This window comes from Trichoderma virens, assembly GCF_000170995.1.
Source record: "Trichoderma virens Gv29-8 chromosome Unknown TRIVIscaffold_4, whole genome shotgun sequence".
Lineage (NCBI taxonomy): Eukaryota > Fungi > Ascomycota > Sordariomycetes > Hypocreales > Hypocreaceae > Trichoderma > Trichoderma virens.
The window spans coordinates 1,144,328-1,155,929 of NW_014013745.1; the positions used below are offsets into that span (position 1 = coordinate 1,144,328).

General features: G+C 51.0%; 6 protein-coding genes across 6 annotated transcripts; 2 read left to right on the forward strand and 4 right to left on the reverse strand.

Moving 5' to 3' along the window:
- Positions 1-917: 917 nt before the first annotated feature.
- Positions 918-1,468, forward strand: TRIVIDRAFT_31039 (uncharacterized protein; the record flags this gene model as incomplete). Its single annotated transcript, XM_014103303.1, has 4 exons — positions 918-1,070; positions 1,133-1,182; positions 1,241-1,314; positions 1,386-1,468. 4 exons carry the CDS (start codon positions 918-920, stop codon positions 1,466-1,468), a joined length of 360 nt encoding a protein of 119 aa, XP_013958778.1.
- A 511-nt stretch (positions 1,469-1,979) lies between these two features.
- TRIVIDRAFT_30486 (uncharacterized protein) lies at positions 1,980-3,002 on the reverse strand (the record flags this gene model as incomplete). Its single annotated transcript, XM_014103304.1, has 1 exon — positions 1,980-3,002. One exon carries the CDS (start codon positions 3,000-3,002, stop codon positions 1,980-1,982), a length of 1,023 nt encoding a protein of 340 aa, XP_013958779.1.
- Positions 3,003-4,303: 1,301 nt separating this feature from the next.
- TRIVIDRAFT_220027 (uncharacterized protein) lies at positions 4,304-5,404 on the reverse strand (the record flags this gene model as incomplete). Its single annotated transcript, XM_014103305.1, has 4 exons — positions 4,304-4,645; positions 4,712-4,780; positions 4,847-5,318; positions 5,379-5,404. 4 exons carry the CDS (start codon positions 5,402-5,404, stop codon positions 4,304-4,306), a joined length of 909 nt encoding a protein of 302 aa, XP_013958780.1.
- A 317-nt stretch (positions 5,405-5,721) lies between these two features.
- TRIVIDRAFT_84582 (uncharacterized protein) lies at positions 5,722-6,576 on the forward strand (the record flags this gene model as incomplete). The annotated part of the gene is made up of 3 exons (XM_014103306.1): positions 5,722-5,832; positions 5,901-6,174; positions 6,259-6,576. 3 exons carry the CDS (start codon positions 5,816-5,818, stop codon positions 6,298-6,300), a joined length of 333 nt encoding a protein of 110 aa, XP_013958781.1.
- Positions 6,577-6,736: 160 nt separating this feature from the next.
- Positions 6,737-8,143, reverse strand: TRIVIDRAFT_116982 (uncharacterized protein; the record flags this gene model as incomplete). Its single annotated transcript, XM_014103307.2, has 2 exons — positions 6,737-7,595; positions 7,665-8,143. 2 exons carry the CDS (start codon positions 8,141-8,143, stop codon positions 6,737-6,739), a joined length of 1,338 nt encoding a protein of 445 aa, XP_013958782.1.
- Positions 8,144-9,258: 1,115 nt separating this feature from the next.
- On the reverse strand, positions 9,259-10,972 carry TRIVIDRAFT_114758 (uncharacterized protein; the record flags this gene model as incomplete). The annotated part of the gene is made up of 2 exons (XM_014103308.1): positions 9,259-9,891; positions 9,992-10,972. Coding segments are annotated over 2 exons (1,614 nt in total), but the record flags the coding sequence as incomplete, so codon positions are not given.
- Positions 10,973-11,602: the final 630 nt, after the last annotated feature.

Below are 11,602 nucleotides of genomic sequence, written 5' to 3' on the forward strand. Positions count from 1 at the left end.
TCTGAAACGAAACTGGCGGCGTGGTGGCTGTACTCGTATGTTGACTCGCAAAGCGAGCAAGCTTGAAATCGGGTTGACACCTGGTCCCGCGATATCGATAGGGCAGGGTCTGCTCCGTAAGACCGCTGCTGTGGTCCGTTGAAGGTTCCCCTGCACAGCCTCGTTTCGGCGCGCAACCCGCTAATTCGCACCTGTAGCGTCGAGGCTCGGGGCAGTACGTCAGCTCACTGGCAGTGAGTGATTGGCCTTGCAGCGGCAGCAGGTAGAGGCGCAGTTGAGGCCTAGGACGATCCTGGAGCTCAACTCGACAGTTCTTTTGCTGGCAGCTGACGGAGTAGTAATAAGAATAGCATTGAGCACGGATCAATGTCTAATCTAACAGCATCTGTCTCCTCTCCCCCTCCCTGGGATTTTTGATACGAGACGTCGGGTCTGATGCTCTCCGCCAAGTGGCCTGAAAGGGGGCCGTGTTAACTGCTGCTGCAGCGCCTGTAGCCTCGCAAACAGACGCCTGGGAGAACTTAGCGGGCCCACGTTCCAGCTCGGGTTCCCCTGAGCGTTGTCTCCTTTGCGACAAGTCTCTCTCCACCGCATTTCTGCTGGCGAGGTACCTTGTTGAATGCCAGAGCTAAATTGAGGATACTTTGCCACGGTCGGTTTCGTCACCCTTGGAATTCAAACAGTGCCGCGGCGGCAAATTGTACGGAGTACCGAGTTCGGCTGCCGTCTGATCTCAGCCTTGCCACAGGCATCAAACAAACAAGCTTCATCAAACATCGAATCTACAAGGCTGCCCCACCGTTCACAACCGCGGGCTGAAAGGAGAATTGAGACGCTGAGCCAGAGTGATCCCATCGGCCATACATTTCCTCTAACAGACTCGAGCTCGAGCAGACCCGTCACATACCAAAACAGCCATGGTCTGCGGTAAGTGTTTGAAGCTCCAAAAGAGCACAAAGCTCGCGACCCCCGAGGTCAAGAAAAAGAGTGAGATGTACTACGGATCACCGGCCAGCACCAAGGCGAGCGGCTCCAAATCAGCCACTCTGGGTAATACCGGAGTGTCAAAGGTACAAAGGAAACAAAGACAAGTCTAGCCCTCGATTTTAGATGGTTGCTAACGAGTCCCCAGAGTAAGCTGCTATCAAAGGCAGCGAAGAACCCATACGCACAGTACTCAAGGTGTGTATACAATTCTGGGTCTACCTAGTAGCATGCGCCTCGACTGACATTGAGATAGCTCGTGTACTAAATGCAAAACCAAAATCACACAAGGCCATTCTTATTGCCAAAAGTGCGCCTACCAAACAGACTGTAAGTCCCTTTCTACTACGTCCCACTTTCCAGGAAGATCACGTATCCAGGCTCACATTACCATCGAATAGCTTGCCCTATGTGTGGAAAACCAAACAAGAAATCCACCTCAAAAGCCCCAACAGTTGATGCCTACAAAAACACGTTGAAATAAAAGCATCGCCTATACGGAGTAGATGGCAAGGTAAGCCGTCACCTTTGACGCAGGAACCAGACTCAGCACGTCACATCAAAACGGAACATTCTGAGGAGCGGTGAGCAAATCTCACCCAAACGCTTATGTGCGCACTCGTATCGCCCCAAGCGACATACCTTTTCTGGATGTGTATATCAGCATTGTCCAAACAATCACTCTTCAGGCCCCTCCAATTCCCACATTGCAGATGAAATTACTCTCAAAGTGCTACGCGGCAACTCGAAATAACATGTACGGCATAGCTGGAGTGGGAAAACATCAATAGCAACTCCGCTTCAAGGGAGTCTCTACTGATACTTCTGTAGATAAATCAATATAGCTACCTACTAATTAATCCAACATTCAGTAATCGTGTCCTACATAAAACACAGATGAATGACATAATGTCAGCTCAGCTCATAGATTTTCTACTAATTTTTTCTTTCTTTTCTTTTCACATCTCGCTCAATGCAAACCAAGCCCTCCCATCTTACAGCTTGGGAGCGCTGTTGACCTTGGTCAGCCAGTTTGAAATGAGCTCGTTAACCTCAGGGCCGGCCTGCGTCAACGCCCAATGGGTAGCATCGACCTCGCCCCGGGTCAGATCCTTAAAGCCTGCCTCCATGCCCTGAGACATGGCCGGCGGTAGAGCGGTATCTTTGGACGCGGCAATGAAGAGCGCGGGCTGCTCCAACTTCCTGGGCGGGTTGGTCTTGCCCAGCGCGATCTCCTCCTTGGCGTTGATCTCGCGTGTTCGGTACCAGTTGAGAGGGCCACGCAGCTCGGGGGCCTTTTGCAGCGAGTACTGCTCGACGTAGTACTCCAGCTCGGCGGCGTCCAGCAGAGGGGGGTCTTGGATGAGATCCAGGTTCTCGATGATGAGGCCGTGCTCCATGTTGAAGGCGACCTCCCTGTTGGGGCCTTGGCCATAGTATATGGCTTTGAAGAACTGGCGGAGCTTGTCCTTGCCAGTGACGTGGTCTTGGACGAAGGTTTCCTTGAGCTGCAGTTGGTACTTGAAGTTCTGCAGGCGTCCCGCGCCGATGATGACCTCGAGGGGGGTGTACTCGGTGGTCATGGGGGCCGCTGGAGTGCAGACAGAGAAGACAGCCTTGACCAGCTTGGGGTGGTAGAAGGCTGTTCGCCAGACTACCGCACCGCCCCAGTCGTGGCCGCCAAGAACGATCTGGCCATCTTGGCCAACAAAGTGACGAGCCAGCTCGGCGAGATCGTCAGAGACGCTCTTATAGCTGTAGTGCTTGAGGTCCTCGGGGGCGTCGGTGCCGGCGTAGCCAAGCATGTTGGGCGCAACGACCTGGTAGCCCAGGGACATCAAGTAGGGGATCTGATGGCGCCATCCGAAGGCGAGATCGGGCCAGCCGTGAACAAGGACAATGGTGTCGACCTTGGGGCCCTCGGGCTCACCGAGGATGTAAGAGTATGTCTTGCCGCGGACCAGCTTGGTCTCGTACTTGACACGAGGGTCATGCGGCTTCAGCTTGCTGGTATCCATCTTGCTATACTTGCGGGGCCGCATTGTTAAAATTAGAGTTGCTATAAAGTGGAACTAAAATTATAGAGAGTAGAATCAAAGTTGTGTAGAAGAGAAGAAAAAAAAAGTTACACTGAGTAGGAAAACAAAAGGGGGTATCAAGTTGAATTGGTTATGTGTAACAGACAAAAACATACCTCGGGTCATGCAAAGCAATGAGGGGCTCCTGTACTACGACGCCTGTTGACTTACACGCTTAGCGGCTACCTAAAGCCTAGGCTTAACACAGAGTCAAAATACAATTGACTACTTGTTTAGACATCGGGAGGCTTCAATTCTAGCTAAATGTAATAAACGCACGGCCAACCGCAATGTATACGTTTCAATTGAAACATTGTGTCCAACACCAAGACACACCCCACGAGCCTCGGTCAGCGGCCATGACCGATCAGCTGCGGGGCCTTCTGAAAGGGATTGATCAATTAACTACCTACTTGCAACACAGGTAATCAGAACAGGGGACGAACCACCGCGGCAGCTCATTTGACGCGGCCAATTGTGCGTCGATCAATATATTATGGATTGTTAAGTGTTAAGATCAGTCTTGAGATGCTGTGTAAACCTGCATGTGGTATGTATGTTTACCGTGCCTCAAAGTAGTAATTGCTTACCGCACTGTATCGTTGCTTACCGTACTCCGTACCTGAAACATTCGCGGGCATATTCCAAATGGCCACGGACTTCTAAGCCTAATCAAGACGCCTCCAGACGAAATTCTGACACGGCACGGCAGCGTCCGCAAATAGTAGGAATCACGTCACTTTACATAAAGGGTTTTATCCATAAGTAGAAGGGTTTGTGATTACCTATAATTCAAAAGAGATATACTGTAGTTAGAAACCCGAAGGTAGCAGCACCGACTAATGCAGTAAGTAGCAAATACCTACATACTGAGTAGGCAATAATGCATCTGTTCGATTCGAGCCTCAATTGCATTCTACTCTACCGGTCATGTCCAGATTCTTATAGTACGTGCCCTTCAATGCAACTCATGGCAGCTCATCTCTTGAAAAGGCTGCTTTGAGCCCAGGCGCCAGTTTTCACATGACGTTATGCTATGCCTGTCTGTCTTGGTCTCTACCTACAATACACAATACACATTTTGTAGCCTCCCTATAGCAACCAGCGACTCCATCCCATAGTGTAGCTGAATAGAACTGGAATTAAGAATAATCACATCTGAAAAAGAGCAAGGTATCACATGGCCTCCAGCAGTTTGAAAAACAAAAAGGAACAGGGGGGGATCATATGGTTCGCGCCGGTCAGTAAATCACCATGTCCTCCTCAGCCTCCTCCAGGTCATCACCAGATTCATCGTGATGCCCCCTGTGCATGTCTTGGGACACTCTTCGCTCCTGTACGTGTGGCTTATCGGCGCTGTGATGCGGGCTTCGGATAGGGCTCTCGCGCTCCGGCGCTCTCGTCGTAGCAGGTTCATCAGGGGTCACGCTTGTTTGCCTCGTTGGGGGGCCATACCGCTCAATATGCCGCTGTTTTCGAGCCTTGAATTGCTCCACCTCCTTGTTCACTGTGGCTTTCGCCCTCTGGATCTGGTCATCGATGGTATCTTTCTGTGCTGGCGTGGTTTTCCATGGAAGGTAGAACTGTCCATGGCCCAACGTTAGCGTACATCTCCAATAGATGATGGTTAGATCGATGGTGATGCATACAATTGCGGGCTCCGCCCTGGTCCGTAAGAACCTTGCCATGGCCAGCCGTTTTTCGTGTTTCTTCTTCATCTATATTGATTCCCGAATTAGCATCAATCTCTCCCCCACAGGACAAGGCTTGTGTCTTCTCCATACCACTTCTTCGTCAAACACAATTTGTTCCGCCATTCGTACTAGATGCAGCTTCTCCAGCTTCTCAGCTCTCTTCTGGTCATCTTCGGCCTTTTGCTTCTGCATGCGATCTTGCTGCCGGCGCTCAATTTCTTGTCGCCGCTTCTGCTGCTGAGACGTGTTAGATGTCTGGCTCAGGGTACTCATCAAGCCGCCAAACAGTCGCTTCCCCCGCTTCTTCTCCTCCTGCATCGCCTGTTTCCGCCGATCTTGGGTCGCGGCTGATGCAACCTCCTTGTCATCGTCGCCGCGGTCGTGATCGTGAGTAGGTGATGATTGCCGCCTCGAAGCCGCAGCAGCGTCATCGTCATCGTTGTGCCTCGCACGCTTGGGAGAATCGTCCTCGGGGCCATCGTCTTCCGCTTTTCTCTTGAGAGATGCATCTGGCGCCTTGTCTGGCGCTGGAAGGTCCTCATCAGTTGGCTTCGATGCCACCCTTGAAACAGCTGCCTGTCAGATTCCAAACCTGCGAGAATGAGGATCAACCCACACTTACGTCTCCGACTCCCCCATCGTAGCCATTTGTCGTGCTGATGCAAAGTTACCTCATCAAAGTTGCGTAGCCATGAATGACATGATAAACCAGAGCCAAGGCTGGTACTGGCGCAAAACAATTGGCTGAGGCTGTGGAAGTTGTCAAGGCTGAGTAAGAAAGCTGTCTCGGTGAAGGTTCCTCGACAGATTCGGCCCCCACCAGAGAGCTGTCGTAGCGCGTGATTGGCTAAGCAGCTGTTTTCGCCTCTCGTTTCCTCTTCAACGTCACTGCAAGGCTGATGAGAAATCCACACGACTCGGCCCTTGCATGTCTAGCCTCTGGAATCTTGGACCTGTAGCGCATTAAAAGTTATCGTTCGTCCTTTTCCAGCTTCCGCTGTCTTTTCTTCTTTTTCAACTCAGCAACGTCCACTGTATCTCGAGCTCCCCTTGCCCACCATGTCTCGCCATCATCCGTAAGTTCCCTCTGTCTCTGCTGCTGCCCCTTCTGCCGTCCTCAGCTAACCACTCCTCTCCAATCCAGCGATCTCGTCATGTGCCGCAAGCAATCCGGCATCGCCATCGGCCGCCTCTGCGACAAATGCGACGGCAAATGCCCTGTCTGCGACTCCTACGTCCGCCCCACGACCCTCGTCCGCATCTGTGACGAGTGCAGCTTCGGCAACTACCAGAACAAGTGCGTTGTCTGCGGCGGTGAGGGCATCTCAGATGCCTTTTACTGCTACGAGTGCACCCGCCTAGAAAAGGACCGTGATGGATGTCCCAAGATTATAAATCTGGGCAGTTCAAGGACAGACGTATGTTTCCCTCTTTACCCTGTCACGTGCGAGAGTTTTTTTCGCGATTGAATGTACGTATGCTAACCTACTCGTGAAATGCAGTTATTCTACCAAAAGAAAACGAATCGGCAAGCAAATTACTAACACAGCTGTGGCCCGGGATTGGGCAGTACGGCAGTGGAGAATCACACGAGAACCCTTTTCAATGCATCTTTGAAATCATGTGTGTATACGGGGGATTGGAGTATGACGGCGTAAATACCGGACATCTTTTGGCAGTCTATTTGTGGTTTTGATCTATTTTTTCTCTGTTCTGGCAATTAATTATGAGTACAAATGGCGACGATATTCGTCCACACGACCTAGTTCTAGACCCTTTTGAAGATTGATATAATTTAGAGCTAAGAAAGGCATGTTCATCATAAAATTATCGTGTCCGCGAGGACGTTGCACCGCAGTACAGCCAATATCAGCTAGCTATCCAACAATAAACTCCATCTCAATGCACAGAGAAAAGAAAAGTGATACAAAGGAAAATTATAAATATATATGGTGTACAATCCCGGCAAACCGTCGTCTTTTAAATATAACTGACTTTGGTTCCCATTCCCACTGTTGCCGCAATCTTTGCCCAAGACGCTCCCAGCATTTGCTCGAGACGCTGTCGTGTGGCTTTGTGGCCCAGCATGATAAGTAGTCCCATGGTGAAGACCAACAGTCTCATGATTACGGTAGGGTTGCCTTTAACAGAGCTCGCAAGACTCTCAAACACCTGCCGGAATCGGGTCAGGATCAAGGTAGCCCGGGCTGCAATGGTCATGGATCCAGCCGCAGACGTGGCCTTGGATCGTGATTTTCCATTCGGGCGTGTGACGTTGTTTCGGGGTGATCCAGGTCGCTCAGCTGTCCCTACTCCGCTATAGCTTGGAGTCTGTTCGATGCCGTAGTCGCCCTCGCTGATCTCTCGGCTTTGCCGTTCTTCTTCGAGTCGTTTCCGCTCCTTCTCTTCATTCTCAGCCTTTAGCCGCTTTGCCTCAGCAATGTCTCTCTGTAGTTGTTCCTCTTGACGCTGGCGCTCTTCCCGCTCCAGCCGCTCCTGCTCTTCTTGCTCCTCCTGCAGGCTTTGTAAGGCTTGCAGGAAAGCCTCTCTGCGCTCCTCATCGAGCACAGCGCTGACATTGATAAATTCGCGAGCATAGTCCCACTCGTTGTTTTGGGGAAGAACATGGAGAGTATAAAGCTCCAGAAGCTTGACTCGGGAGTTGAGATCTCCAGGGGTATTCGCGCCATTGGCCCTTCTGGCAGGGGACTGGTAGCGACGCGATGGTGCCGTGAAGTCATTCAAATCAAGATTGGGAATGTTTGACGAGGCCAGATAGTTTTCCAGCATCTTTTGATTCAGGGCCTGATCACGGGCATGTGCAAGCAATAGTGTCGCCCTATCATCACCATGCGGGTTAGTGACTGTATTAGGAGTGTGCGGCACAGAAAGAGCAGTTCCGACTCACAAGTTTATCACCACATCGGCATCAACATCTCCTTCTATGCCGTGGTATCCATTCTTGACAACCTCCTCCCAGATGGATCCATCTCGGACTTTGGTGCACAGCGCTCTCCACTCCTGATTGCCAAAGGCGTCTTTGCCCTCCTCAGGCTCCAGCTCAACAATGGCATTTAGAAGAGTCAAGTATAGACTCCAGACTTTGACTCTGGTCCCTCGCGAGGACTTGGTCACTGGGGCTGGCTCGCCATCGTCGGCCGAGTTGGGGGGAGTGATGATCGGACGTAGCGTGCTGAGAGCTTCGGGCAGTCGACGCGTCAGGAACAAGGTCGAAGCCTGGCGGTATGTCTTGGACACGGGCGAGATGCGCTTGGATCCGGATGACGACAGGGAGGAGATGGACGAGGCGAGAAGGCCGCTTCCAAAGGACTCGTTGCTCGACACTGCCGGGTTGAAATTGGCGGTATAAGAGCCCCCGTACGCCATGGCGAGCACTTGACGAACGCGACGAGTCGGAGAAGGAAAAAAGAGGTGGCGGAGATGGCGGAGTTTGCGATGGCGGCAGTTAGGGCTGAGTGCCAAATGGTAAACAAGAGAGAGAGTGTGTGAGAGTGAGAGTGAGAGAAACAGAGAGAAAGAGCAGCAAGCGCAAGCAAAGGCGATGACTATCCCTATGCCATGCGCGCCTTGCAAGAAAGATTCGGCCCTAGTCAATGAAGAAAGGGGATGAGAAGAAAAGGAGGCAAAACGAGAGGAGACGAGACGTCAGCTGTGCTACTAATACGGGATGATTTCAGCTGTTGAGCAGTTGAGCAGTCTTGTTGATGTTGGCAAAAGTCGCGACCAAAATGACCTGCAACCACTTGCGGCTGGTCGGTGGGCAGACCAGCTTTTTCTCAGCCAGTGGAATGGCCCAGCTTTTAGCCTCGGCACCTCCAGAAGGGAGAGGTTCCACAAGTCGGGAGCAAGCTGAGAAGGTCAACCGAGGCCAGCTGATGATGGCGGCTGCTATGCGCTACCCCAGCCACCACAGGCCGTTGTATGGCGCGCCAGGTACCGCGCTAACCTCCGCTACCCGATCTACATGGCAGGCCAACATCTGATCTCCTCTAGCAAGGATCCATGGGCCAATTCCGGAGATGAAGAGCCCTTTCGAGAAACCCGCGATATGCAGTGGCAGCTTCTGTGCAGCCACTCATTTTATGTAGGGGCCTCCGCGTCATGGGGTCGCCCGTCTCGGCCGGCGGGGGTGAATGCACGATCAAGGTTGATTGATGTTTTGCAGCATGTGAATCATTTCGTCAGATTCGAGTACATAGTAATGGTAGTTACTTAGTCGTGGTTATTCAATTATGCCAAGCTTGAACTAACTCGTCATGCTGGTGTGAATCCGACAACATATTCGTAAGCTTCGTAGTATCATGAGCCAACCTCTATACCTGGAAAAGACAAACCACCTCCAAAAAAAACGCCTCTACTGTACATATAGCCTTATATCATCATACATATTATCTTGCTGCCTTTCCGGCAAGCAATTGGAAGTCATGCATACTGACTTGTCAAGCCTCACGCCGCCTCCGTGATCTCCGCGGCGACACCTCGACATTCGCTGCATTCCTCGTAACAATGATGCTGTCCTCCCGATCTATCACAGAGGTTGATGCTCCCAGAAGCTCTTCTTCTCGTATCCAGCCAGCATCCAACGCAAAGCAGGCTACATCGGCGGCACATCCAAAAGAAGGCACATCTTTCGGAGCGTCCGGATTCAAATATTTCCATAGTTCTGCCGTGTCCTTCTTGAATTTTGTAAGCTCTTTCTTACTGCCTTCGAAGTGGTCCACCATGTATTCGTAGGTATAAGCCAGCCAAAGCACATTCGTGTACGGGGCATATGCGTCCCAAGAAAGCGGTCCATCAATACCCTTGGCATACGGAACGTGGTGAGCTTCTGGGGGAAGCCATTCTCGGTCAGCTCGAAGCAAGAAGGACCTCATCTGCCGATAGACTTTACACTGCGGGTTGTAGGTGCTAGTAAATAAGCTGAGATCTCTCTCTAGGTCGTATACAATGGGTGTAGAATCGTCGTTTGTTAGGTCTTCGGCTCGCGAGAGGCCGTAGTCCAGGATTGTGATTTCAAGACCCGAATAGCCAAAGAACCCATCTGCGTTGGGATCCCTCTTCTTGGGAGGGCGAGCCTGCTTAACACAGAGATTACCCTCGTGCAGATCGCGATGCTGCCATGAGTCAGGATTGTGTTACCATTGATGATAACCAGAGATGAGGTGTAATAAAAGGGATGGAAAAGTGAAGAAATAAAAACGAACAGATACATACCTCGAACATGGCAACTTCTTCGGCCCTGGCCAATGCAATCGCCTCCAATAGAAAAATGTCCCATAATTGATCCGTGCTGTCCAATTGCCAGTTTTCCAGAGATTTGCCTGCGTCCCCAAGCTCCACTACCAGGAACTTGGTATCATCCAAGTACCGGCTCGGTGACGGGTAATACTGCGCCCTACCCGGATCTTCCCTCTTCATCTTCTTCTGGACTGTTTGATGCGTTTCGAGAAGCTCACTCGTCGTCTTGCCCTGGACAATGTACCGCTCTTTGTAAACGGCGAATCCCGGAATGTCAGAGAGCCACTCGGAAATCTGCAATTCATTGTCGACATCGCTCTCTGAATGCGGCTCCTCGTCAATGAGGCCAGATGCCACTTGTGTCTTTGTTAGGGCCTTGATTGGTGATGGTAGTCGAATGGCCTTGATGATGCTTGTGCCTCGTTTGTTGGTAATTCGATATACCTCTGCGGATGAGGCCTCGGCAATCTTGACGATCTGGTCTCCTGGAGGGCAGACATCGCCCCATGTGAGAACTCGCAACGAGGATTCATTCTTATTCGGAGAAATGCGCTTGCTCGTGCGTGTCCTCTTCTCTCTAGGTTCATCCTTTTTGTGTATGCCAACTTTGTCCTCTACTACTTGAATCTTTTTCGCCGCAGCGTCTTTTTTAATGGTAGGTGGCTTGAGCCCCTGAACAGAATCTCGCTTGAGCTCAATGACATCGGGTTCCTCGAACTCGTCTTCCACAATCGATGCATCTTTCTTTGAAACTCTCCTTGGTTTGGCCTGACGTGTGGGACTCTCTAAAATTGTTACTTCAGATAGCCTTTTGGTCAAAGGAACAATTTGATCGTCAAGTGGCTTTGCATTTTGCTTTGCTTCTTGCTTTGCTGGGGCCTCTCGAACTGGAGCCTGGACCAGTTCTGCAAACATCCGTTCAGCGTTGGATTTCTTGGACTGCTTGCCATATTGTCGGGTGGTTGTTGCGCGTCGCATCTTTGATCATATTCCTCTACTCTTACGCCTTTGTCCGGATGCTGATTTGGAAGTTTAACTTAATAATCTTGATGCCCACGTTAGGCTTGAAGATTACTACCGTCAGTCCCAACGTTGGCCAGGCAACAGCTCAGGGGTCTCTGTGTTAGTCAGCCGGAATGGTCCACAGCACGACGACGCAACGTCATATGTGTTCACACGAGACAGGGCCAGGGCATTTTGAAGCTCAATTCCATATCTAGATGATTTTATTTCATCTTCTCTCATCCGCCAGTTAAGCAGATGCCAATGCATTGTGCCGGCTGTGTTGGCAACAGGAGGCCAGGACAGAACAAGCAATCTGGTCCGTGGCCTTAGTAATAGACGCTAGTTGGCGATAATTCCAGCGTGCTACCCCAAGTAGTAGTGCTAATGCAGTGGGCGGTAGACTTGTGTTGGGGAAAGCTAAGCTCTGGGTGATGGTGCACGGGCGAGGCGAGCATCTGGCAGTTGAAGAACGCCGAATTGGACAAATCATGACCCATTGGCTCAATGCTTCTACTAACCAATTCTGATCCATCATCATCATCATCATCATCTTGTCAATTAAAGTGCTGCTCTCGTCCTCGT